At 36.2% G+C, this 26,448-nt stretch overlaps 3 protein-coding genes and 1 non-coding gene across 4 annotated transcripts; 2 read left to right on the forward strand and 2 right to left on the reverse strand.

The window, feature by feature from the left end:
* Positions 1–6,676: 6,676 nt before the first annotated feature.
* Positions 6,677–6,782, forward strand: LOC125578719. The gene has a single exon (XR_007316802.1). It is a non-coding gene; the product is annotated as a small nucleolar RNA R71 (small nucleolar RNA).
* Positions 6,783–9,602: 2,820 nt separating this feature from the next.
* On the reverse strand, positions 9,603–15,733 carry LOC106422357 (long chain acyl-CoA synthetase 5). Its single transcript, XM_013863152.3, has 18 exons — positions 14,500–15,733; positions 14,234–14,297; positions 14,053–14,142; positions 13,895–13,951; positions 13,765–13,813; positions 13,535–13,611; positions 13,359–13,398; positions 13,170–13,264; positions 12,869–13,036; positions 12,647–12,757; positions 12,448–12,535; positions 12,314–12,380; positions 12,160–12,235; positions 11,968–12,085; positions 11,504–11,889; positions 11,236–11,418; positions 11,051–11,170; positions 9,603–10,970 (listed from the first exon to the last, which is right to left on the reverse strand). Exons 1-18 carry the CDS (start codon positions 14,652–14,654, stop codon positions 10,914–10,916), a joined length of 2,001 nt encoding a protein of 666 aa, XP_013718606.2. The 5' UTR covers positions 14,655–15,733; the 3' UTR covers positions 9,603–10,913.
* A 3,398-nt stretch (positions 15,734–19,131) lies between these two features.
* On the forward strand, positions 19,132–20,744 carry LOC106422272 (nucleoside diphosphate kinase III, chloroplastic/mitochondrial-like). Its single transcript, XM_013863084.3, has 7 exons — positions 19,132–19,389; positions 19,574–19,708; positions 19,797–19,834; positions 19,920–19,970; positions 20,060–20,227; positions 20,323–20,435; positions 20,512–20,744. The coding sequence occupies exons 1-7, from the start codon at positions 19,308–19,310 to the stop codon at positions 20,633–20,635; spliced, it is 711 nt and encodes a 236-aa protein (XP_013718538.2). The 5' UTR covers positions 19,132–19,307; the 3' UTR covers positions 20,636–20,744.
* Positions 20,745–21,308: 564 nt separating this feature from the next.
* LOC125578110 lies at positions 21,309–22,054 on the reverse strand. Its single transcript, XM_048740399.1, has 2 exons — positions 21,692–22,054; positions 21,309–21,455 (listed from the first exon to the last, which is right to left on the reverse strand). The coding sequence occupies exons 1-2, from the start codon at positions 22,052–22,054 to the stop codon at positions 21,309–21,311; spliced, it is 510 nt and encodes a 169-aa protein (XP_048596356.1).
* Between the last annotated feature and the right edge of the window lie 4,394 nt (positions 22,055–26,448).

Consider the following 26,448-nt stretch of genomic DNA (forward strand, 5'->3'; position numbering starts at 1 on the left):
TATCAAATTGACCCAACCAGGTCTATTGTAAAAAGTAAAAACTAAAGTTTTGATCGAACAGAGAGATCACGTGGCGTTGATAAAGATAAACTGTTGTTCATAATTGCTGCCGGACCTCAATGACAATGCCAGGTTGGTTACATTTCCTCTCCAAAGGGGTTTTCTATATAATAAACGTTTTTTTTTCCGGTCAAATAACAATAAACATTTCCTCTCCAAAGGGGTTTTCTATATAATAAACGTTTATTTTACGGTCAAATAACAATAAACGTTTCTTAGTTGAGAGAATGTGGACTGATTAAAACACCCCCACTACCACAGTATCATGCACTGACATCATGCATCACGGCCACTGACAAATAAATACTTTTCAAACTCTCACCTAACAAAATATACTGAATAGATAAAAAGTAGATTTTTTTTTTTTTGGTAGGAAAAAGTAGATTTGAAAGCAACTGAAAAATGGAACTTAGTTTTATTAAAAAATACTAGATTTTGATCCACACAACTGTGTATTCGTTCAATTTATATGTATATTAAAATTTTATTTTACATCAATAATCTAAACATTAACTATATTTTCAAATATATATATATATATATATATATATATATGTAAACTGTGCATTCTAATTATTAAATTATATTTTAATTAATTTATCCCACACACAAATAACATAAAATACACAATTTCACATACAATGCCAATGTTTATCTTTTTGTTATTTTCATATATATTTTTACTTTCATTTCGGTTATTTTAACTATTTTAATATACTACATACAATTGGTAAATATGCAAATACTACGACTTTTATTGCTTTTAAAGTCTATTATTTGATAATTTGTAAATTTGGTTCATAATGCAGCATTGTTAACATTGTTTGATTAAGAATTTGATGCAGCGGACAACTAGGTTGAACGGTCGATCTAAGAATTTAGGTTCTTCGAGACCTGTTCTTAGATCAATCAAGAGTTTCTTTCGATAGCTTCTTGAGACCAACTTCCTGAATAAGATGAATTTAATCGAATCTTGTTCAAGGCAACTCAAAATAGATGAACTGAATCAAATCTCTTTTAAGGTAATAAGCAAAAGCTCTATTATTAATTATCAAAGTCTCCCTACAACTTTAGGCTTCAATGCCTATTTATAATAAATCCTTAATCTAAAAAAATCCTAATCTTAATTAAAATAGGAAAACCATTAAAATATAGAAAATATAAATAAAAGGTAATTATCTAAATTAATATAACTAATAAAATAAATAACAAGATATTTGGAAATATTCCAAATACTTATCTGCATCATTCTCTCCGGGTTGGAAAAGATTCGTCCTCGAATCTTGAATAGGTTTTTCGTGGCTGAAATCTTCCAATATTTATCTTCAAATCCGAAATTTTCATAAAACCGAATCTTCTGACTTTCCCCAAAATTTGCACGTAACTCGTCCTGTACGGGATTTGCACGGATCTTGTCTCGCCCGAATTTTGCACGAATTTCGTCTTGCCCGATTTTTGCACAGACGAAATTTGCAAAAAAATCTTCACTGAAAACGAAATCGACAACGCGGACATCATCTTCATAGACATCGTAGATCGGATCACCATAGATCTCTCGATAGATCTCATAGTTTTCTTCTCTCTCAACAAAGGGACTTTCGTCCTGGATAGGATAGATGTTCGCACTCACCATGACATCCAGAATCGTTCTTCGATTAAGATCAATATTTTGTTAACTATAAATGTATTCTCTTATATATATATATATATTTTTTGTTCTTTTTTTTGATGAACTAATGGTGTCCCACAGACTGAGACCCAACCAACTAATCACATCGGGGCTTATCTACCGGTGACATGTAAGGATAGTTGTTCTACGTGGAAATTAGAAATCCACACCACCTAACCATGTGAGGAATTAGCAATATCGCACTGGAGAGAAATCGATCCCTGGCATGAACCAACATTTTGACTCCTCGTCGAATGGAAACTAATAGACCACCACAATGTGGTTATTTTTTGACATGTTGAAAAGATAATAATTAAGATTTGTTGTCAACATTCAAATTAATACGATAAAGATGCTAAATTCATATAAAAATTAGAATAAAATTTCAGTTTATTTAAAACTACTGACTTAGTTAGTTCAAATAGATAAAACAGATTTAAAAGTAACTGAAAATGGAACTTTAGTTATTTTAAGAAAGATTTGTTCTCCTAGGTGTTAGTTATTTTATTACTAAGTTTTGAGTACCACTTAAAAAATATTTTTTCTCTCAACTCTTTCTTTCTCTCAAAATTCTCACCTTTCGCATCATTTCCTCCACCTGTGGGCGGTTGTTCACAGTGTCGTAGTCGGTGGTCTCTTCTCTCCTTCTTTTTCTTTCATCTCTACTTTACCTTAATCCCTTTTCTATCCTCCGATATATCTATTCCCTAGGAAGGATGGTGGATCTAAACTTTCTAATATGGGATTCCGAATTGGGTTTCTTTTTGAAGTTCGCTCCTCTTGGGGCAGCAACGAGGTTCGTGAGGTAAGGGAAGTGGGCGTGGTCGGTTTTTAGGGTGGCGAGAATAGGAGCAGAGGTTTTCAGATCTGTTTCTCCGCTTCTGTTTGAGCTCGTTGTGGCGGTACATGAGAGGAATGTGGCTTCTCTTGGTTTCTCTCTGCGTGTTAGAGGATGGCAGTGTGGTGGCTGTAAGTTCATCTGCCTATACCTTGGCGTCTCGGTTGTGTGTGAGTTTGCTCCTGCATTCAAGATGGACTACAGAGGTCCCCTCCAAGGCATGCATCGATTTCAGTTCTCTGAGGGTGTCAGATGGTATCTTCTGGTGGCACATGAAGTTTGACAACTCTGGCTCGGCGCATGGAGAATTCTGGTGCTCAGGTGTTGGCCGGCCAGAAAGCTCCTCCATCCTTTAGTAACCTTCTCTCACAGTTCCATCGATGGTGATCCTTGCTCAGGATTTACGCTTCCCTTATGCTTGGTTAGGGTGTTGTTCTTGTGTTGATGTTGCTGTTCTATTACAGGCAACCATCAGGTTTCCTTTGAGAGTTTACGGCTCTAGTTCTTAAGGTTGGTTGACGTGTGGTGGTTTTGAAGTTCTGGTTTGTTTCCGAGGCCTCACCCTCCATTGTAGCAGCGTGCTTGGATTCAAACTTTTCAGTGTTTCGGGGATTCACTTGAAGCTCCTAGACAGTTTGAACCCTTCTCTGTTTTGCAGGTACCCATTCATCATCGATCGAGCGGTCCACCAATTCAACCCGGTTTCTCATCAAGGCCTCGGTTCCTCAGGGCTGGTATCTATCCCTTAATGCATCCATTTTGAGTTTTAATGAGCTGTGTGGTCAAGAGAAAGTAAGATGCATAATTATGTCCTCGACTTGGTTGTGTAGTCTTGCTGACTTGAAACCCATAATTTCATGATTGTACCAATTTTATTTAATTTATTATGTAAACTACTTTGTAATTGTCATTCACTGGATTCTTAAATGAAATCATCAATTAAGAAAATCAGTTTAACTGAACTTTGACCAAAATAACACTTAAATTAGACAAAAAAAAAGAGTATTCTATATTAGTAAAATGGTGTCTATACCAACAAATGATCTTTATTTTAATTTATTTCTCAGGAATGTAGTTTTAATATTTTTAATTATTTGTCCCAGACACAAATATCATAAAATACAAAAATTCACTTAATATTTTCTTTGTTACTTTTCATATAAATATTATACTTTATTTTGATTATTTTAATTGTTTTAGTACTTTACATATATTTGAAAAAATAAAATAAAACTACATGTTTATTATCCAAAATCCAAAAGGCAAATAGGAATCGAACAAAAAACCAAAACCGAAATCAGAACATAAATTAAAAAACCTAAAAGGTTCTTATTTCTCTAGATCCGAAAACTAAAATCGAACCGAAACATAACCTATAACCAAACGGATATCCGACTATTCTAAATATAATAAAATATTAATTAATTTTTATTTAAATAAAAAATAATAATTCATAAGAAACAAAATCCAAAACCCGGATTTTAGGGTTTTTTTGGGCTTTAAACCCAAACGAAACCCCAAATGTTTTTAATTCGGTTCCATTTTGGGTTTTATAAAAATCGAAGCCCAACCCAAACCCGACATTATCCAAACTGATCCAATCCGAAAAGTGTCTGGTTTCTAAACATGTCTTGTGGAGTTAAGTCTACCCAGTGTAACCTGATCGGCTAAGAACTTCTGGAGAATCAAGTGAGATATGTTAGGGTGTTCCAGGTCCACATGTGTGTCTTTCGCCACTGCTAAGGTCACTGAATAAGATAACTAAAGCACGAGATGGTTAGTGATCAACACATAATAAGATCATAATTCTCACAAACTTTTAACTGACTCAATCATAAAAACTAACTCAAACTGACTCAAAAGAAAAACAAAAGATAGAAACGAGTTAGTAAACGACAAAAAACCTCCCCCAAACTTACTTCACACCGTTCCTGGTGTGAAAATACATCAGAAAGAAGGTGAAAATAAGAATAAACATTTTTTTTGTTGAGATACTTACCTGAGTGGAGCAGGCGCTCCATGAAAATTCTAGGTGTTCTATCATTAGATGGTCGCCTGGAACAACCGCTCTTTTCGGAGGGCAGGTTGTTCCGTTGCTGCAACCTAGAATTTTTGAAGTATCTCGGATTTTTTTGCTTTTTGACCTGAGACTCAATAAACTAAAATAAAAATAATAAACAAAAATAAAGCCAACTTATATTTACACTTACCAGTGGGTTGCCTCCCACCAAGCGCTTGGTTTAAGTCACTAGCTTGACTTCGTGACAAGGATCAGTCGGGTTAATCATGAGGGCTTGTTCCAAAACAAGCTCCACACAATCAGACATGTTCATCTTCAAAACTCTGCTCAACAACCCCTTCACAAAGGCTTCTTCTTTTTCTTTCAGCTCATGTGTGAGAATTACTCTGCCTTTAGAGAAAGGTTTACAGGTACCCTTGCACTTTACCTCATACTTAATAGATTTCTCATCACACAAGCGAGGTATCAAAGTCATCATAGGGTCACCCTTGACCCTTTTTCTAGACTTTTTCGTTCACCTTTGCATTCCCATTGAGTTTCTTGGTATCAGTGTGTGGATCTTCATCCATGATTTCTTTGATCGCACACTTTTTACCAAGCTCCTTCTTAGGAACAATTTTCAGCCTTTCTCCACTGACCACTGAAATGCAAGAGGCGTGTAAGTGTGGAAAATCTGGTGGGGACAGCCTTGTAGAAAACTTTCTTGTTGATGTTGGAGAAGGAAACTCTCTTATTAGGCAGGTCGATGATTGCTCCAACTGTAGTCATAAATGACATTCCAAAGATCAAAGGCATCTCATGATCCTTGCTCATCTCAACAACCTGAAATTCAGTATGGAGAATACAATCTCCAACTTGGACAAGAAGGTTGCAAATTGTGCCATAAGGGACTCCCATGGAAGAGTTTGCAAAAGCCAGAGTCACCAGAGAAGGCTCAACATCAACAATGCCCAGTTCGTCTACAATCGCTTTTGAGACAAGGTTCACACTAGACCTAGATTCACAAAGAGCTTCCTTGAATTCCACTCTAGCAGTGGAACAAGGAAAAATAAACTTTCTAGGGTCATCAACCTAAGGCAATATCTTCAGTGATTGTGTCAGTGCTTCAGTAAAGAATGCCTTAATTTTCTCTTGAGTTTCTCTGCAATTTTTGAAGAACATATGCAATGGCCGAATCTCCCAAACTTGTTCAAATGAGATATTTTGAAGAAGCCTTCTCACCATCTTCCTAAACCCAGCCAGCTGCTCTGCACTAATAGGATCCATCAAATATCTAGGTGGAATTGGATATGGAACCTTAGGAACATAGACTCGCACTGGTGGAATCTCAATAGGTTCGTCGGGAGCAGTCACTTCAGAGCTAGCATGCTGCTTTGTTCTCTCTTCTGCGCTTGGAGCAGTCTCAGCAGACAGTTGCTCTGGTTCTTTTCCCTCAGCTTTCTCACATCTCAGCTCTGTTGCATTACAGTGCTCAACCCTAGGATTCATCACACTCTTTCCAGGAAGCATACCTTGCTGCCTCTTAAAACTCTCAGCTGTCTGCGCAAGCTGAACATCAATCCTCTTTATGTGGTTGCTCACAATATCATACTTTGTATTCAGCTCGGTGAACATGTTGTCCATCCTGGTGTTGATGTCTGTAGAAACCTGATTCAATGCCTTGCCCTGAATTTGCATACCCTGCAACAACTGTTGTATCATCATACCCAAACCCTTCAGCTCATCTAGTTGACTGTTCCCGGTAGCTGGAACAGCTTGTCGATTGCTTTGCGGTTGTCGTTAGTTCTGGTTCTGAATCTGCCCAGCCGTAGCTTGATCCATGCTAAAGACGTCCCCTTGGTTGTTTTTCAGTAGTTGATCAACCTTGGCAGCCAGCTCATCTATCTTCTAGGTGTCGGATTTGTTCCCTTTCTTGGAGAAATCACTCTCCTCTTTCTTATTAGCTGAGTTAGCAGCCATGTTCTCAATCAGCTTTAACCCTTCATCAGTGGTCAGAGTCATGAAGTCTCCATTGCTCGAAGAGTTTAGAGTACCTTGGTATTTCCAGTCCACTCTATCATAGAAAATGCCCAGGAGATAATCATCATCAAATCCATGGTGAGGGCATTCTCTGCGGTAGTCATTAAAACGCTCCCATGAGTCACAGAAATGCTCATCAGTGAGCTGTCTGAAGGAGGTGATCTTCTTCTTGCCTTAGAGTATAAATGGTTGAGGACGCTGATCGTACCTGCTCCCAGGAAGTAAGAGAACCAGTAGGGAGATAATTCAACCACATTGCAACCTTCCCATCAAGAGAGAATGGGAACAACGTGCACTTGATGTAGTCTGGTGGTACTCCATTGGCGCGAGTAAAGCTGCAGACTTTTTCGAACTTTCGATATGTTCCATTGGAATCTCTGCTGGAAGACCATTGAACACTTTCCTCTGCACCAGAGCGATCGAACCAGGCTTGATCTCAAAGTTCTGTCTGAGGCAGGGTGGATGAGTAATGGCGGAGCGCGTAGTAGAAAAGTTACGCGGAAGGTTTTTCTGCCCGATTGGAGCAGCTTGCTCCTGTTGTAGCGCGGCCTGTTGAGCATCTTGTTGAGCAGCTTGTTCATGCGCTTGAATGGTGTGCTGCAACTGCTGCATCTGCTGTTGCATCAGTTGCATTGCTGCAGCGAGATCATCATGATGGCCTTGATCACCTATGTTGGTGTTGTTTGGCCCTTGCTGCTGTCTTTCTAACCTTGCTAGCTCCTGGTTGGTAAGCCTAACTAATTCTCCTTATGTATTCCTCCAAGTATGTCTACTGGTCATGCACCTGTAGCATTAGCTGCAACAAATAGGATAGAGCAAGTTAGAGGTCTTAGACTAAATATATAACCGAAAAATAAAGGTAAAAAGATGGTCTCCGTCGCAACAGTGCCCAAACTTGATACACTAAAATTGTGTCTTTCTCTACTGCAAGCTAACAGTGTAGATGTAGTATTTGAGATTCAATTCCAGAGGACCAGTTTATACTTTATCTTTATGGGATCAATATTAAGCTAAAACAATATGGGAGTTTTAAGATTGTGAATCGTAGAAAGCAAGTAAACAAGTAAGTTTGGTTTCAGATTATAAAGAATGCTGGCCTAGGTGGTTGATCGGGTGTTAAACAAATGTGAGCCAAACAATTATTCAAGTTTAATTTAGCACTAGTCTAGAACTCGGATCACTTAAGATAGATCAGCCCACTGTCGTGGTGCTTCACCTTTCAACGATCAGCCTTAATACCTAAGCTCTCGCTTGGATCAAGGCGTGATGATGAACATTAAGATCAAGTCCGATAGGTTCACAGAATACCCTAATATCTACTTTTGTTGTTAGGGATGCAATGCTCATTCATAACAGATCTAGCAACCTATTACACGGCTAATGAACAAGTTAGACCTAGGATCTAACATTAAGCAGCCAGTTTAATGCAAGCATTAAGAACAGTTATGAATGAAGACAATCAATGGATTCACTTATCTATGTTTAACTCACGAAATTGACACCCTAACACCCTAGACTAAGCAAGCTGACTACTCAGCCATGAAACAAAAAAACACAAAGACAATAGATGAAGAAAACATGTGCATATAAAATAGAAGAAGGGTTCAGGGGGTTCTTCTCTATGGTGAGAGAGATGGAGTCTTCTCCCTTTACAAAATATCAAATACAAATCTCTAAAAGCTCTAGAGTTGTTTCTCTCTGAAAAAAAAAGCGTAGTCTGTAAAAGAAAGAGAAAAATATGATATATCAAAGCCACAGGCGTCTGGGAGAGAAAAATATGGAGATTAGGGCAAATTCCGAATTAGGTTGTAGTTTCTTTAAAAATCTTTGCCGCTGGAACAGGCATTCGGGGTGTTCCACGTGATCGGGAACAGACATCAAGACTCTTCTGCGTGAAAGTCACCAAAAGGTACTCTTTTCTGCCTCTTTTGTTCCAGCTGGTCCATCTCCCATCCAATGCAACTCCAGACCTGTCATAACTTGAAAATGACTAAAAGGACTCGATAAAAACTTAAAAAACACTTTAGAAAACATTATTAGAATGTATCAAAAACACAACATATCAAACACTGAGCACCAAAAGTTTGTGATGCTGACAATAACAGTGTTAATGAGCTGAAGCCGACCAGCATAGGGGAGAGAATGGCTTGTCCAGGAGAGGATGCACGTTCTGATCTTATCAATGAATGACTCATAATTGTTGCGAGTCATGGATTTTGTTGTAAGAGAAAGTCCCAAATAATGAACCGGAAGAGTATCAACTGGTATTCCCATATAGAGGTGTCAAATGGGCGGGCCGTCCAATGGTTGCCCATGTCCATATACAAACGGGCTTAATATGGACAAACCCATTTTTCCCATTAGTTTTCATTGGACAAAATGTGGAAGACCATTAAGAAAATGGTCTTTATTGGTTTTGGGCTTTATGGACGTGGACTGTCCAATGGTCACAAAACCTAAGGTTTATAAAATTTAAGTTTTTCCGCTAAACTCGTAAAATCGATTTTTTCGCTTAAATTTTAATATCAAATTTTCCCGTCAGAACCAGAAAATCGAGTTTTTCTTCAAAACGCAAAATCGAATTTTCCCACCAAAACCGGAAAATCGAGTTTTTCTGCCAAAACCGCAAAATCGATTTTTCTCGCCAAAACCGAAATTGTTGTACTTATGAACTTATGTATTATTGTACTTATGAATTTATGGATGAATTTTAATTTTATGAACTTGTATATGTAATTGTATGCTTATAAATTAAAATTTTCTTATATGGTCATTATAGACCCCATGGCAAAACCGAAAAATCGAGTTTCTCTGCCAAAATCAGAAAATCGAGTTTTCCGCCAAAACCGCAAAAATGAGTTTTTTCCGCCAAAACTGAAAAATCGAGTTTTTCCGTCAAAACTGCAAAATCGAGTTTTTCCGTCAAAACTGCAAAATCGAGTTTTTCCGCCAAAACGGCAAAATCAATTTTTCCCACCAAAACCGTAATTGTTGTATTTATGAACTTATGTATTGTTGTACTTTTGAATTTATGGATGAATTTTAATTTTATGAACTTTTATATATAATTGTATGCTTATAAATTAAAATTTAAAATTTTCTTATATGGTCATTATGGACCCCATGGCAACCCATAAAAATATGGGTGTTAGTGGGTATGGTCTTTAATGGACATAGTTCTTAATGGACATGGTCACTTTGCTGTCTACAAACAATGAATGGACAAATGGATATGGGCTAATGGACATGGGCTCGCCCAGTTTACAGCTCTATTCCCATACTGGTCACCTCATCACGAAAAGCTTGACTGATTCTACCTGCCATGTAGATTGAAGATTTTGCTGGGTTTATAGTGAGACCAGATAGACGCTTGAACTGATCCAGTAGTGTAAAAATTCCTCGAAGAGATTCCGTATCTCCATTGGTGAAAACTATGATAACTGAGATGCGTGAGATTCACTTCCGAGCATGTAGGATAGTAACCAATATTCCCAGATGAGGCTGCTCTGTTCAGAAGGCGTGATAAAATATTAATCGTAATGACAAATAGGTACTGAGATAGTGCACAACCTTGCCTTAGGCCTCGAGTACTCAGAAAGAACTCCTCAAGTTCACCACTGATAAAAACTGAGAAAGCAATTGTAGATAGGAAGACATGATTCGAATGTACAAACTGATCAGGTATATTCATGGCTCAAATTGTATCCAAGATGAATAACCAATTAACTGAGTAGATATATTCATGGCTCGAAGTGTATCCAAGATGAATGACCAATTAACTGAGTCAAACGCCTTTGATATGTCGAGCTTTAAAACGCTGCGAGCTCTAATGGAGTCCTTGTGGTAGTTCTTGACCAATTCTGTGGCTAGCAATACGTTCTCTAGGAGAAGTCTTCCCTTTACAAATTCACATTGATTAGGTTCAATCAATTCCGGTAGAAAAACTTTGATGATTGGCAAAAATTTTAGAGACAACTTTGTAGAGAATATTGCAGCAATAAATAGATCGAAAATCCTTCAAGTTTCTGCTCCTTGGACTTTGGGTATAAGAGCAAGAATCGTTGCATTGTTAATAACCCCAAACTAAATTCTCCACTGTTTACAAGATTTCGGGTTAAAGTTCGTACAAAGTCTAGGAACATGAAATTTTGAAATAAAATTATAGAGTAAGACATGTTGTAGTATGTCAAGAAGCTATGCAGCATCTCAAGACATTAACAAAACCTTATTTAGAGAAACGTAAATGAAGAAAGTCATGCCTGATCAGGAAAAAGAAAGAATGAATGAAACTAGAATGTAGAATGGATCTACTGTACTGAAGCTTGACCTTCCTTTGCAGTCTTGTACATATCATCAATCACATTCTATCAAAAAAAAGAAAAAACAGATTTAATACCAATCTATTTAAGAAGCTCAAAACCGTCAAAAATGATGTAAAACTCACCTGATAGTATTTGAGCAATTGAGGCCTCTTCTTCTTGTAGGTAGGAGTAAGAAGGTCTCTTTCAATGTCGAAAGGCACAGGTTCCAAATGAACAGCTCTAATGATCTCAAAACCCTTCAACTACAGATGCAGAGTATAAAGAGACAAGAGGAGAGATCAAATAAAGAAGAAAAAGAAGAAGAAACCTTTCTCTCTTTTGCTGTCTTAACGAGTTCTCCAAGTAAAAATGCTTTCGCTTTTGTGTTTTGACATATAGAGTCGAAGTCTCCATTCACTCCATTCTCCGCGGCCCAGCGTTCAAGAGTTTGCTGACTTGGGTTAGCGACTGCTATAAGGAAGGACTCAAAGCTGTTCCCATACACCCATATCTATATAAAACAAACATATTAATGAAAATTTAATGATGATGTGAGAAGATTTATAGTAGTTCACTGAGGTAAGGTTCTGACTTACTGAATCAATGGCTTCTACTTGACCATACACATTTTCTAAATTCTCAACTGCAACGTACTCCCCTTGCGCGAGTTTGAAGATGTTCTTTTTGCGGTCAATTATCTTCATGCTTCCATCTGGTTGCCACTCACCAACATCACCTGTGTGAAACCATCCATCAATAAGAACCTCTTTGGTGAGGTCTTCACGTTTGTGGTATCCAGAAAACAGAGTTTTCCCACGGATGCAGATTTCGCCTCGCGGAATACTTCCAAGAGCATCGTATTCCATGTCAGGGACAGATTCTAGGCGAATATCCACGTTTGGAACTGGTGGACCAACAGTTCCAAGCATGTCAAGTTCGTCAGGGAAGGTGACAAATGTACCAGCACAGCTCTCAGTTAGACCTACACCAATAAAAAGATCATAAGAATAAAAGAGATCGTTCTACATATCATTTTAATTTGGGTCTGAAGGGATGATACCATATCCTTGTAGAACATGACAACATGCCACAACTCTAAGAAATGACTCTATGTGACTAGCAAGAGGAGCTGCTCCAGATAGAATAATCCTCACATTGCCTCCCAGTCCTTGTTTAACCTTTAAGAGAGATTAGGTAAAAAAAGAATTGTACCTAACTTGACGTCTTATAAGAGTTTTGAAGAAGTTGCTACCTTGTTGAAGACAAGTTTGTCACAGAATGGAGCTGCTTCGACATGAGACTGCCCCTTCTTCATATTTCCAAATTTACTAAGCACGTTTTGGATGTGTTAGATCAATATACGTGTAACACAAGTTATAGGTAGTACAGAGAAAGCCTGAACTTACTAGGAGAAAGCAACATTGAAAACTTTCTTTTTGAAGAAACCACCAACGGATAGTTTTTGCTGCAGACCTATTGGAGCATGACATGTTAACATATCAATGGTTGAATATATCTCAATATTGGATAAAAATAATACCTGTGTATACTCGTTCTAGGACACGAGGAACAGCGCAGAAAATACTTGGCTTTAGCTCACCAAGGTCTTCAATCAACAACTTAACATCCTGAGGACAGACAGAACATAAGACACATGAACATATCAAACATTAGCAAGAAAAACATAACAAACAAATACATAACTGGGTTGGAAGATCAGGCACTCGAGATGTACTCACCCCGCGCCAGAAACCGATTGAACCACCAACATGAATAATGCACTCCTCCACAGCCCGGTCAAAGACGTGCGCAAGAGGAAGATAAGATATGTAGACATCCTTCTCAGTAAGCTGTTGTTGTTGTTTTTTTTTTTTTTTTTGCAGACAGAAAATCAGAACATTTCAGTTCACAGTTGTAGCTTTCCATGTGAATCATGACAAATAAGAAAGAAGAAAACTCACGGATTCGTTAAAAATCGCTAAGAAATGCCTCACTCCAGCTGTTATGGTAACAATGCTCTCATTTGACATCAGAACTCCCTTTGGGTCACCAGTGGTTCCGCTAGTATACATAATTGTGCAAATGTCACTTTTCTTTTTAACAGGAAGATCATATTGTTTACCTTCACCCTGTCATAGAGGAAACGAAAACAAAACTAAATAAGGGAGACTAGACATATCATACTATTTATGAATTACATCGTCAAAGGATGAGTAAATAAGTAAAAAAAAATTCAGAATAACGCAAATGAAAGTCTCCTACCAGCTTCAAGAACTCATCCCAAGCATGTATTACCAGTCCTAACTTTTCAGCTTCTTCTTTCTGTTCCGATTTGACACCGCCAAAGCTCACAACAGCTTTGCATTTGTAGTCAAAACACAGTTCATCATTAGCATCACAAAGTTTAGAGAAGAGGAAAAGGTTGAATGAATCAGTTAGTATATGACTCACTCTTCATATACTTTGTGGAGTTTGGACATGTCTTAAAAAGCTGACAATTGAATGGAAAATGAAGTTAACCACACAGAGTAGCACAAATGTGTAGATCTCAATGATGTCAGAAGCTTTGGGCTAACTCAGGAGTTACTATAAGTAAGGATAGCATATATGATACAAAAGAAAGATACCTCAGGAATCTTTTTCTCCTCTACAAAAGCAATGGAAACTTCTGCATGGGAAATAATAAACTCCACCGCACCAGAGCCTGTGTTCAAAACTGGACGTTACTACACCAGAAAGACTCGGAAGAGTAGAATCACCAAAAAAAGAAGAAGCATATTTTAGGCTATACTAGTAGTAGAGCAAGCTTAAGAAGAGTTAAAAAAAAACAAAACTTGATTATTTAGAGAAGGCGTACCTAAAGTATCGTAAAAAGGAACACAATAGAGCCCATGTGCATTGCATGCCTGCATCAGAAGTTTCACCTTTAAATCTCCGGAGCAAAAGAAATCAAATGATATTAGCAAAGTTTATTATGTTCAACGTACCTCCATGCTTATAATCCACTCAGGACAGTTTGCACCATAAATACCACATTTTCCTCCCTACATTTCCACATATCCGGAAAAGGACAAACTCTAAGGTACAAGAGAATCACATTTAAAGAAAGAAGAAGACACTGGAGATGGCAGAAATGAATATGAACCTCCTCAATCCCGCAGCTACGGAGAGAGTTTCCAAGTTTTAGGACAATGTCATATACTTCTTTGTATGTTTTCCACTCATACTTTCCTGCCTGACAAGAAGATTCTATCAACTCCGAACACAGTATTATATCATAAAGCTAAAGTAAATAAAAAAATACAAAAGAAAAATGGGTAGGACACCTTGTTGTTCACAATCTCACGTCGACCAAGCATGCGATTGTTTGGATATTTCTCAACAGCCGTGCTACAAGAAAAGAACCAAACAGAACGAAGAAAACATTACAATCACGGATCAATACCATTTTCCGCAAAAGAATCCTCAAGAAATGGCAATGCAACGAGAGAGAAACAAAAAGAAAAGCTAAAGGATTCACTGAAAGTCTAATAACATCAAAAAGTTATTTTCCTGGAAAATGAAAAAAAAATGGAAACAGAATTTAACCGACCGGAAAATATCCCAACAGCTGTCGATCCCGTCGATAGGGTTAGGGAAACCGTCTTTGGCGAAAGTACTGCGATAGACAGGACCAATGGAGGGTTTTCCATCGGTGGCTTCCTTAGCAGCTTCCACCTCGAAGATGAATCTCTTCTGTGACGTCATCTCTCTGCTTTCTCTTTCTTTCTCTCTCTGTCTAGCTATATTTGAAACTTCATAAGCGGAGGAGTTCGTTCGCGGCTAAAAACCCGGTGGTTAAAGAGACCTTCCCAACTCTATTTCACTGTTCGTTTGTCGTTATGGCCCATTTTTAAACGCTCATAATAAGCCCAATATTACTCGCTCTGTCCTGCCTAATAGTATGATTTTGAGTAGGCATGAGCGTTAGGATCTTTGGATCGGGTTTAAGCCAGTTCTTTTAGAGTTCGGGTTTTTTGGATCCTAAAAATTTGGATTCAATAGGTACTTGTAAATTTTTGGTTTGGATTCGGGTCGATTTTTCTCGGGTCCGAGTCGGTTTAGATCTATAATTAAAATACCTATTAGGTGACTTTCCCACGCACGTGCACGGATAAAAATATTAAAAAAAATAAATATATTATAAATTAATTAATGTTTAAGCTTTTATTTTAATTATTTTGTAATTTATATGTATGATTTTTGATTAATATTTTGTTATTTTCATTAAATATGTGCTTTTAATTTATAATATCTAATCGATTTGATTATTATTTGGATGTATTATAACGTAATTTGACTATTTTTATTGTTCTAAATAGATAAAATTTGGTTAATGATTTTGGGTATAAAATTTTGGATTGTTTAAGTTACGTACTTTGTAGGTTATATTGAGTTACATATATTTCTTCAAATCTATATACAACTACTTTTGATTTTAGTTTAACAAAATTTGATGGATTTTATTTATTACAGTATTTCAGTTCTTCATCATAAATATCTAACTATACTTTAATAAAATTTTAAAACCTCATGAACAGATAGATATCTACAAAGTAATTTCTTTTCGTAAATTTTAAATAACTGTATACTTTAAATGTATAAAAGATAAATTAAAAGTTCTTCTAAATAATCTTAACCATAACAGTTCATATTGGTTTATGTATTCTTATTAAATGTATATTAGGTTGTATAAATATATTAAACTTTTCAATAAAAAGGAAAAAAATATTAAGCCTTACAGAAAGTTTAGTGGTATATTAGGTTTGATTATAGTTTGTGTATTTGTATTTATAATGTATTTTGGTAAAAACAATTGCAAATGAAAAGTAAAAAATACACAAAAAAAATATGCAAAAATGAAGAAAAATATCAATTATAGCATCTATAAAATATTTTAGTTCATCAAAGATATCCTAGTTTATGTTATTTAGATTACTTTTTAATAATCTAGGAAACTTTATTGATAAAATTAAAATAATTTATTATTGTTAAAAGAGATGTTTATTTCACATTAATATCAAGATTTTTTTTGTGAACTTTCCTTTTTTTATAAAGTCACATTATATATAGTATAAATTTTCCTAAAATATGTTCTTTCTTTTTTTTAAATATTTTTTATTTACTCTTTGAATATTTCGTTTTTATTATATATTTCATTTTGAAAAATAAATAAAAAATACTAAGATTGAAAAATCAAAAACAAATAAGGAAAAAGGGAAAATACTTAAAATAAGGAAATTGAGAATATTATCAAAAAAAAAGAAAATATCAATAATGACAATTATAATTATAATTAATCAATTCATTAAGGGTATCATTGTAATCAACTACTGTGAGAGTTAACGTGAGCGCGACACGTAGGAACTGACTTCTCAAATAATTTTATAGAGATAAAATACCTATAATTTTCGGGTGCATATCCGGTCCGGATCAGGTTCGGGTATTTAGAATCTGAAAAAGATATGAAATACCCAAACTCCATCAAATTTAGTCGATATTTTTAATATATATCTAAACTTTTACAAAATAACTTTAATTAAACTATTAATAATTAAAATAAAATATTTTTAAACTCTAAATTTACATTTTAAAGATTCATATTACTTAAAAATGTTACAAAGTATATTGTTAACAAAAGATATTTCAACTAAATCATAGAATAATATATGTATATATATAATAGAACCCAAAAAATCATAATTTTGGATATACATTTTTTTAAGTCGGGTACAAATCGGTTCTTATCGGGTCGGGTCTATTCGATACCGGTTTTTTTGGGTGAAAAAAATTTAGACCCAAAAATACTTGTAAATTTTTGGTTCAAGTTTGGATCAGATATTTTCAGGTCGATTCCAATTCGAATTTTCGTGTCCATGTTAAAATGCTCTGGCCTAATTTTGAGCAAGTCCAAACAAGTTGTTACAAACTATTAGCAAAATGAGATACATCTAACTAAATTTTATCCCAATAATATTTACACATTAAATGTTGGAGGATTAGGTTAATACAAATCTAGCCTTATGCTAATTGAAGTCTTCGCTAAAATAAAAATAAAATATTAATTTTTACATTTTCCACATAAAAAAAAAGAAAACACAAAATAATAAAAACTCATGGACACGTCTTCTAGAAAAGATCACGTCTTTTCTCTTGAGATTATTGATCTCTCTGAATTCATGCTGCTTATAGTTAAATAATGCTTCTAGATTGTTAAAACATGATGCTCTTTCTCATAGAGAGTTTTAGGCCATTAAGCATTGTCACCCAATAGTCAAGTACTAAAGTAATTAAATTTTATTGTAGGAAGTGAAATGAACCAGATTGTCTAGAGAAAGATCAAAGCTGAAGTTTGCAACACCAAGGCATCTATATGCATACATATACACATACAGTAACAAAATACTATATGAACATACAAATTGTTTGTTGTCCACATGGATGCGGAGTTACCAGTTTGATTTGGAGATTCTACATGAGTGTATGTTGCTGACAAAAAAAAAGATACAAGAATAGTTGATATTGATCCAGCAAAAGCTTACTATACTTTTTCAGTTTCAGATAGGGGAAAGTTGCTTATGTTGGATTTCATCTTGTTGAATTTAAGGCCAGATTCAATCTATTCTTCTCTATTCAACTTGTAATCAAGTAATTGTCACTCTGATCAATCTCTTCATGAGAATCTATATTTTGATTTTATCAATCCAAATATTATTTCATTTCAGGTATGGATATTATTACAAAAGAAGCATGATATATACCTGGTATTATAGCAATAATAAAATATGCATTCTTGCGAATGGAACTCTCAGAGTTGTTGCTGACTGAATCCAACTTCACTAGTGAGTTGCTGAAGAGACGAAGTTTTGGTTCATGATGCAGTGTTACACAAAATGTATCACACAAAATTTAGAAAAAAAAACATGCAGACCTCAAAATGCACTAATGTAGAATATTTTCATATGTTTATTTGACGTGATTAGAACTAAAGAAACATTTTTAGATAATAAATTAAAAAATTTGATGATGTTAAAATATTAGAAATATTATAGTATTAGAAAATAGGAAAATGTTATTTCATATATATTTTAACTTTTACCTAGAATTAGATTAGAACTTTTGAAACAGAGATAGAAACACAAAGGTTGTGGAGTTTCATAACTGAGTGAACTAAAAAACTTGATCAAGATTTGTTGAGTCAAGCAAGGTGGATACATACATTTTTGTCCACTACAATTTTGGTGATGTTCACTTTTTTTTTTACCAATAAATGATTTTGTTACAAATTATTAATATATTTAATATTCTTCAATAAATAACATATTTTCATTCAATTTTATTTACAGTTTTAACAATACAAAAAAAATTCAATTTTCTATTTATCTCTTTCTTTTATTTCTGTCATATAAATTTAACATTTATCTGAATTATTCATATGATGGTGTGTTTTTAATTATGTAAATGTATTTATTAATGGAAGATAGATGTATTTTGTTTATTACTAATATTTTCATATTTTGATTTATAAAATTAGAGTAACATAACTATAGTGCAATATTTATTACTATTTATGTATTGTATTTATATACTTATATATTTATTTTATCTTTGTAATTTTTATTTTTTTTAAATATGTAATCTATTTTGTTTAATTTTCATCATTATAAATTGTAATCAGTGTTTTGAAAATCGGACCGGATTTGCCGGTCAAACCGATCGGATTGTGTCTAACTGATTATGGGTTGTGTTAAGAATCTAATTTGAGTAAAATTGGTAAACTCAGTCATAGTTTATCAAATTTGGTAAAACCGGTGTTATGATTCGATACTAAAACTTGGTTTTCTTCAATTAAAATTAAAATTAAATTAAAATGTTGGTTGGATCGTCCGACCATTGATTCAGCTATAATGCCTAGTCAATGTACTAATAGACTGTTTGATTTGTTTGATCTGCCGCCTTCCTCTCACATAATCTATTTGATATGCATTTGATCCGTTTGATCTATACCGCTTGGAGTTGATCTATACCGCTTGGAGTGCCGCTTGAACCGTTTCTATCATTAGAAACCTATAAGTTGCATATAAGATGGTAGTAACATGCATTTCTTCAGAAGCAATCGTAAATAGTTTTTTATAAAAAGGTTGTTTTATAAAATAAGGAATTGCTATCACCGACAGAGATGTAACATTTTTCACATACAGAGAGGTAGGTAGGGCTTCTGACCCGATAGATCGACCCGAAACACGTGGCTATAAAATTCGACAAACAGATCTCATCATGTTTGTTCACATTTTCGAGACCTCCCTTTTGTTCACTTGAAGGTATCCTCTATTCATCACTCTCACTAAAATCTAAAAAACGATGAGCTCTCTAATCTGCAGATCTGCTTCCAAAGCAGCAAGGTCTCTTCTTTCCTCAGCTAAGAACGCTCGTTTCTTCTCCGGTTAGTTTATTCTTCTCTCTATCTCTGTTTGATTCAGTAATACCTCTATAGATGTGTCATGAAATTGCACTGTTGATCTCCCTCTTCTTAGTTTGTAAAGATTGATTCAGTGATTATTTGATCTGATGGAGATTGATTAAGCAATCTGGATTTCTAACGTTGTCTTGTTCGTTGAATTTCTCAGAAGGACGAGCCATTGGTGCAGCAGGAGCGGTCACTGCATCTGCAAAGATCCCTCTCTATGCATCTAACTTTGCAAGATCATCATCAGGTTCTTCCAAGAGCTGGATCACTGGACTCTTGGCTCTTCCTGCTGCAGGTTTACCCACATTACTAGAATAGGACAAAAGTTGGAAACTTTCACCACTTTACTGTGGAAGCGTTGACATATGTTATTTCTGTTACAGCCTACATGGTTCAAGAACAGGAGGTTCTTGCTGCTGAGGTAACAATAAATAATCATCCATTTTCTCTGTTTTCATTTCGTTGTCTTTATGCTCTTGATCACTGAACGTTGCTGTCTAAATCAGATGGAACGCACGTTCATCGCTATCAAGCCTGATGGAGTGCAGCGAGGACTGGTAAATTTTAGTCTTGATTGGTCTTGTCTCATTTGTATAGTTACTTTCTTATTCATCATATGTGTGCTAATAATCACATGAACCAACAGATATCAGAGATTGTTGCTCGATTCGAACGCAAGGGATTCAAGCTTGTTGGTATCAAGGTCGTTGTTCCTTCCAAAGATTTCGCACAGAAGCATTACCATGATCTCAAGGAAAGACCTTTCTTCAATGGCTTGTGTGACTTCCTTAGCTCTGGTCCTGTTATTGCCATGGTAATAAGAGAATCTCTCTCTCCGTAGCTTTTGGAACTTGATAACAAACTCAAAATGAAGAAAAAATCGAATAGCATAACTCTATCTCGTTATAGGTATGGGAAGGAGAAGGTGTGATCAGATACGGACGTAAACTGATTGGAGCCACCGATCCTCAAAAATCTGAGCCTGGGACCATCCGAGGAGATCTTGCAGTTGTTGTTGGGAGGTACGTCCTGTCTTTTTTTTTGTTCCTATAAGGATATTATCAAAGATTTGGTACTTGAAATGTGGAATTGCATCAGGAACATAATCCATGGAAGTGATGGACCAGAGACTGCAAAAGATGAGATCAACCTCTGGTTTAAGCCACAAGAACTCGTCTCTTACACCAACAACGCTGAGAAGTGGATCTATGGCGACAACTAAAACCCCTCTTTTATCTTGTGTTTTTTTCTTTTTTCCTTCCCAAACAAATCAAGACAAGAAACAGTAACAGAACAGAGAAATAATAAATATGGGATGATTGAGTTTTGAAGTTGTTTGTTTTTGTTGGACCTAGACAAAGTTTTAATTGTAGATTTCGAAAGGTTTCACAGATCATCGCTATAGCTCCTGGACGGAACAATATTTGAAGATGGTTGACAAAAAAAAAACTCCAAAGTTCTATGTTGAATTATCAAAACATGGTTAATAGGTTGGATAACAACATAGATATATAAAACTTCCAACGCAAAAAAAATTAGCCTAACTCTAGTAAAACGGCCAAAATAAATAAATCAAAACAAGGCAAAACACAAATCCCACTAAACAGTAAGAGAGAGCCAGGATGCGCTGGATCAGATATGCTGAAGCAGCTCGCCGGTAAGTCGACTCGTTGGCGGCCACGTTTATCAACCAAAGACATGCCATGAAAGTAGCAAACAGCATGGTTCCAATAATCAATGGTAGTGCCAAGATAATGACGCCCCTTTAAGTAAATTCAAATATGCTATTTGGAGTCGGGAGTGTAGTTAGGTGTGATGCTATCACAGCGATACTTAAAGCTGCGGTTGAAGCATAGATGAGCTTCCACATGGGAAACCAATTATGAGAACTATTATCAAAGAAGTTTTTCTTTAACACTGTGGAGAAGTCTTCTTGCTTCCGGGAAACAAGGAGATTGGTGAGTTTGGAGTATGTCCATTGCTGTTTTGCCATCCAAGTTCTTAGCTTTTACGTTGACGGTTCTATGCAGTAACTTCAGCACCTGCATCAATCAAACATTGATAAGAAATTTGGGAACAACTTAAACTGAAGAAAGCAAATTAGTCCCACATGTTCGTTAGTTAAAACAACAGCTTTTAAGGATGAAAGCACACACCTATCCACTTCCATAAGTAACAGCCACAAGGATTTTGGGGGAAAGGAGAAACTTAATAAAATAAGAGAGACATTTTACCTCAGTTTGATTTATTGATGCAGCAATATGGAATATTGTGTTACCATCTTCATCCTTCCAGTCCAAGATTTCCTTCCTGTTTGCTCTCTTGAGCCATCCCAATAGAACCTTAAATGCCATAAGCTGTTGGTTCTCCACAGCAATGTGCAAAGCCGTCTCACAAATCTTCTATGGAAGAAGGACAAGCTAACAAGAGCTCCACTCAACAATTCTGCATCACCTATCTGAGCCACATGATGCAAAGGAGTAATCCTTCTTCTTCCCTTGATTCTGACTAAGCTGCTGTCGAGTGCCACAAACCCTCTCACCAATGGAATGTGGTTGTTTTGCAGAGCTAAATGCATAGGGCTGAAACCTGAAACGTTTAGCTTTGAAGCAAGCAACGGCTTAAGGGTCATGAGTTCCATGTGGGTTTGCCCTTTTTTGCCAAATTGACATTTAATGTTTTGATCTTCTGCTATCAACTTGTAGAGTCTTTCCAGCCTTCTTCAATTTCTCATAGATATTTTCATCTTGAGTGCTTCTACTCGATCTCCCATTCAAATTTACATCTTGAGCTACCATCTCCGATACTCTATGACACAACTTCGCTAGTAACCCCGGCTTCAGCTCCCTCCATAGACTTTTAACTTTTGTTTCTTGCAACACATGCTTAATTAGAAGACACAGTCTCCAATCAACTACCTTATATATAAAACACTTTAGTTATTCTAATCGGAGACCGCTCATTTTCCACATGCCAACTAGATAAATTCATGCAATTTTCAAATTAGTTTAGCTAGGTTCCACATTAGGGTGGTTGAAAGTTGAAACCCACCCACCAAGGCATCATCGAAAGTACAGCCAGAGTTTGTGTCCATACCAAACACCATAGAAATGAACAGTCCTACGGTAGCTACTCTACCTTAACTGTCGGTGGATAAAAAGATTGAACTAAAAAAATATCAATCTAAGATATACCAATCCACCTCAACTGACAGTGCGCTCCTTACTGCAAACTTGAATGAACAGAGATTCCCATCAAAAAATGCAAAAGCAAAAGACCCACATTAACTTGAGTTTATAATGTATCATTTAGAAGAAGAATTGCAAAAGTTGGAGACTATAATCCTCAACTGACGTGGAATCTTAAGTTCATACCTGGAGCTGCATTAATGAGCAGAGGTCTTGGAACCATACATGGATGGGACTGCAAATTAAAGATAAATGAAAATGGAGATAAGATCTTATAGAGAGGTATGTTCAAAAATATAAAATCTTATAGAGGTAGTTAACGAAACAACATGAACATTTTTTTTTCCACGAAAATGGAGATAAGAACGTAGCATAGGGAGAGGTAGCCAACAAAACAATCAAAATGATGGGCAACAATAATACTGGAGAACTTGTCACAGACTCACAGTACTAACAGAAAATCTAAAATATACCCTTTTTGATAATCAAATGATTTGTCCATTGTCATTTCTCTTATGAAGAACTATAAGCTTTTTCACTACAATAATGTTCATTCTACCTACTCGTGTTATATAAGCGGGTCCATGGAAAGGCAGTTCCCTTGAACGATACCTGTCTGGGACATTTCATTGAACATTATACATAATCAAAAATTAGTTTTCCCTTTTTCGGCAGCAATGGATCCGGTGTCTCACAAAATGGCACTTTATCAAGATGACCTATGTCTGGATCTTCTTCTATAACTTGCAGAGTCTTTCTATATACAATATCAAGATACATAAAGACTCTACAAGTTGATAGCAGAAGATCAAAACATTCTAGGTCGTTTCGATACTGAACTACCATCCAGATTTTCATCTGTTGACAATCACAACAATCAACATATACTTTACTCATGATCCAGACTTCTGATAGCCCTACAGTTTTTTTGTTCGTTTTTGGCTCCTGCAACACATGCTTAAGTAGAAGGCACAAAGTCTCAAACCAACTACCTTGCCTATGAAAAACGTTCATTACTCCTAATCTCATACCACTCATCTTAATTTTGAAGTCTGTACGACCATATCTTTCTGGCAACAATATGGCATCCTAGGTGAGTTATTAATGGCATTCCAAAAAGAGTGATGGGGATATCGCAAATTCAATTTAGTTAGGTTTAAAATCACGATGGTGGAAACCCATTCTACTTTCACTCTGATGTCAAATCGTGTAACTTTTGCCACAACGTTACAACTAGTAAACCTATACTACAAAAGAAACTAAGAAAGGCCAATAGGAATTGAGTTAAAAGTATACAATTATTCAAAAGAAAAATAAGAATTGTCAAGGTCCAAACCATAGTAATAACATATTCCACGCTATTGTGGGATCTTAAGTATACAACAAAGATCTAAAATTCATACATGAGACGGAGATGATAAACGAAAATGGAAATAACAACTTGAAACTGAGAGAGAAGTAACTAACAAAACAATCACTACAAGAAAACACAAGTTTTACGAGGGCAGTTTTCCTCGTTACTTCGTCGTAAAAGCAGTGTTACGACGAATTAGCGAGGAAACCCGTTTCGTCGTTATACGTTTGTCGTAACGCATATATCCTCGCTAATTCGTCGTAAGTTAGCGAGGAAATAATTTCGTCGTAAAAGCGAAGGAGGATATTTCGTCGTAAAGACCACGTAAAGATTCCACGTAAGGACGTCGCTAAGTTTCCTCGTAAATACCACGAAAAGCTTTCCTCGTAAAACCCACGTAAATAAATACTCGTAAAATTAACGTAAATACCTTGACAGCTTTCCACGTAAAGAAAACGTAAAAACCTTGATAGATTTCCACGTTATTTCCATGTAAATGTTTCCTCGTAAAAACCACGTTAAGCTTCCACGTAAAGAAGCCGCAAAATTAGCTACGAATTTACTTCGTTTCATTATTTTATAGAAATATAAAAAATTATAATTATAAATATAATTTAAATTATTTAAATTATTAATAAAATTAAAATTCTAAAAAAATCAAAACCAAAATATTTTATATATAAATAAGTTTTGAATTCATAATACAAGAACCGAAATTAAAAAGAACTAAGGGTGGTCGTTAATTAATCGCCTCGTAGAATTCATCACTCCTCGCCTGAACATCCGCCTCGGCATGTGAGTCGTCGGTCGGTGACTGGCCTGGGATAGGATTTTGTTGTCGCATGGTCCTCAACAAAGTCGCCCATTCCGGATTTGTGGCCGCTACAACGTCCAAGAAGCCCTCGAGTCCACCCATACGAGATCGCAGCTGAGTAGACTCTATACGCAGCTGAGTAGACTCTCTACGCAGCTCTTCGGACTCCCTACGCAGCTGAGAGACTTCCTCATCCCGTCGCTGAACATAAGACGATGTCGCTCTCGGAACATCGTTGACGGAACCAATCCCCAACGTCCGTCCCTTTTTTTTAGGGACAACCTTAAAAACAAAAAATAAATTTTGTTAGTAAAAATTTAAAGATAAATTAAATGAATATTTAAAAAAATTAAAATTTTAGAAAATTTACCTCCTCGTAAAGCTTATCCACTTCAGGTGTGGATAAGGTGACGGGTAATCCATCGGTGGACTGTTGGGTCAGCTGGGTCTGGCGTTCTTCAACCCGAGCAGCCAAATCGTTGTAGATTTGCTCGGACTTGCCATCTATAAATCGGCCCGCCTTGTTCTTGTGGGTCCTCTCGTAAAGTTGCATAAGAGACGGGAATTCTCCCGTCTCTTTGGCCTAAAAAAACATTTAAGAAAGTTGTTAATTAGAATATATATAAAAATATACTAAAAATTTAATATAATTAAATTTTTAATTACCATTTCCAAACGGACACCGGCGTGGGGTTTTTGGCCCGTAGTGTGAAGCATCGGCCCGTTCCCGTGCTCATCGACTGTGTTACGGGAGTTAGAGCAAGACTGGGCGATTCTAATGGAATCAGGAAGACGCCAATATCGGATGAGGCCATCCCAGACATCCGTGGTGAGCTCAGCGGGTTTGCCACGCTCATACCCCTTCACGATCCAGTCACCCTTCCAGTTGGAGACCGTGTCCAACAAGCGAACTTTCGCCTTCGCTTCAAACTTCTTTCTCACCCTCTCAGTGATCCCCAAGGCCCAATTATATTTTTGCTGTTGGAAAAAATAATTTATAATTAGTTTTTCAGAAAAAATATATATATAAATAATAAAAAAATTTAAAGATAGATATTTAATTAATAGAACTTACAGCGTAAATTTTGAACCACGTCTTTCTGACGTAGTGGGGCGTCATTTTCCAGTTCGGATGTGCCATGGAGAAGTAACCTTTTATCGTATCGGTTACGTCCGATGCAAGACATCCGTCAATCCCCCACCTGAAAAATACAAATTTAAAATATAAATTATTTTTTAAAGTTATAAAAGAATTTAAAAAGAATAAAAAAATAATGAAACATACCATAAAGTTCCGTCCGGTCGGTCGGGGTCGATGACTGGTAAACCTTCTCTGCCTGGCAGACGGAGAATGTCCTCTACGGTGTACTGCGAGTAAGGAGCACTCGGAGGCACCATCAAATCGGGATGAATCTCGCCCGCGGGCATCGGAGGTGCCGGCATCGTAGGAGGCACAAGAGGAGGAGGCATCTGGGGAGGCACGTGAAGAACCGATGGTGCACTAGAAGAAGGAGATCCAATGACTCTCTGAGTGTACTGAGTCTCGGGGACAGTCTCCTGACCCGAAGAACCGGGAGCTGAAGAAGACGACGGGTCTAAACGACTACCCGGCTCACCGAACATCTCTCTGTAATGGGCAGTAAGTCTACCTTTTCGAACCTGAGAAAAAAATTTAATTT

The sequence above is a fragment of the Brassica napus genome, chromosome A9, assembly GCF_020379485.1.
Source record: "Brassica napus cultivar Da-Ae chromosome A9, Da-Ae, whole genome shotgun sequence".
Classification (NCBI taxonomy): domain Eukaryota; kingdom Viridiplantae; phylum Streptophyta; class Magnoliopsida; order Brassicales; family Brassicaceae; genus Brassica; species Brassica napus.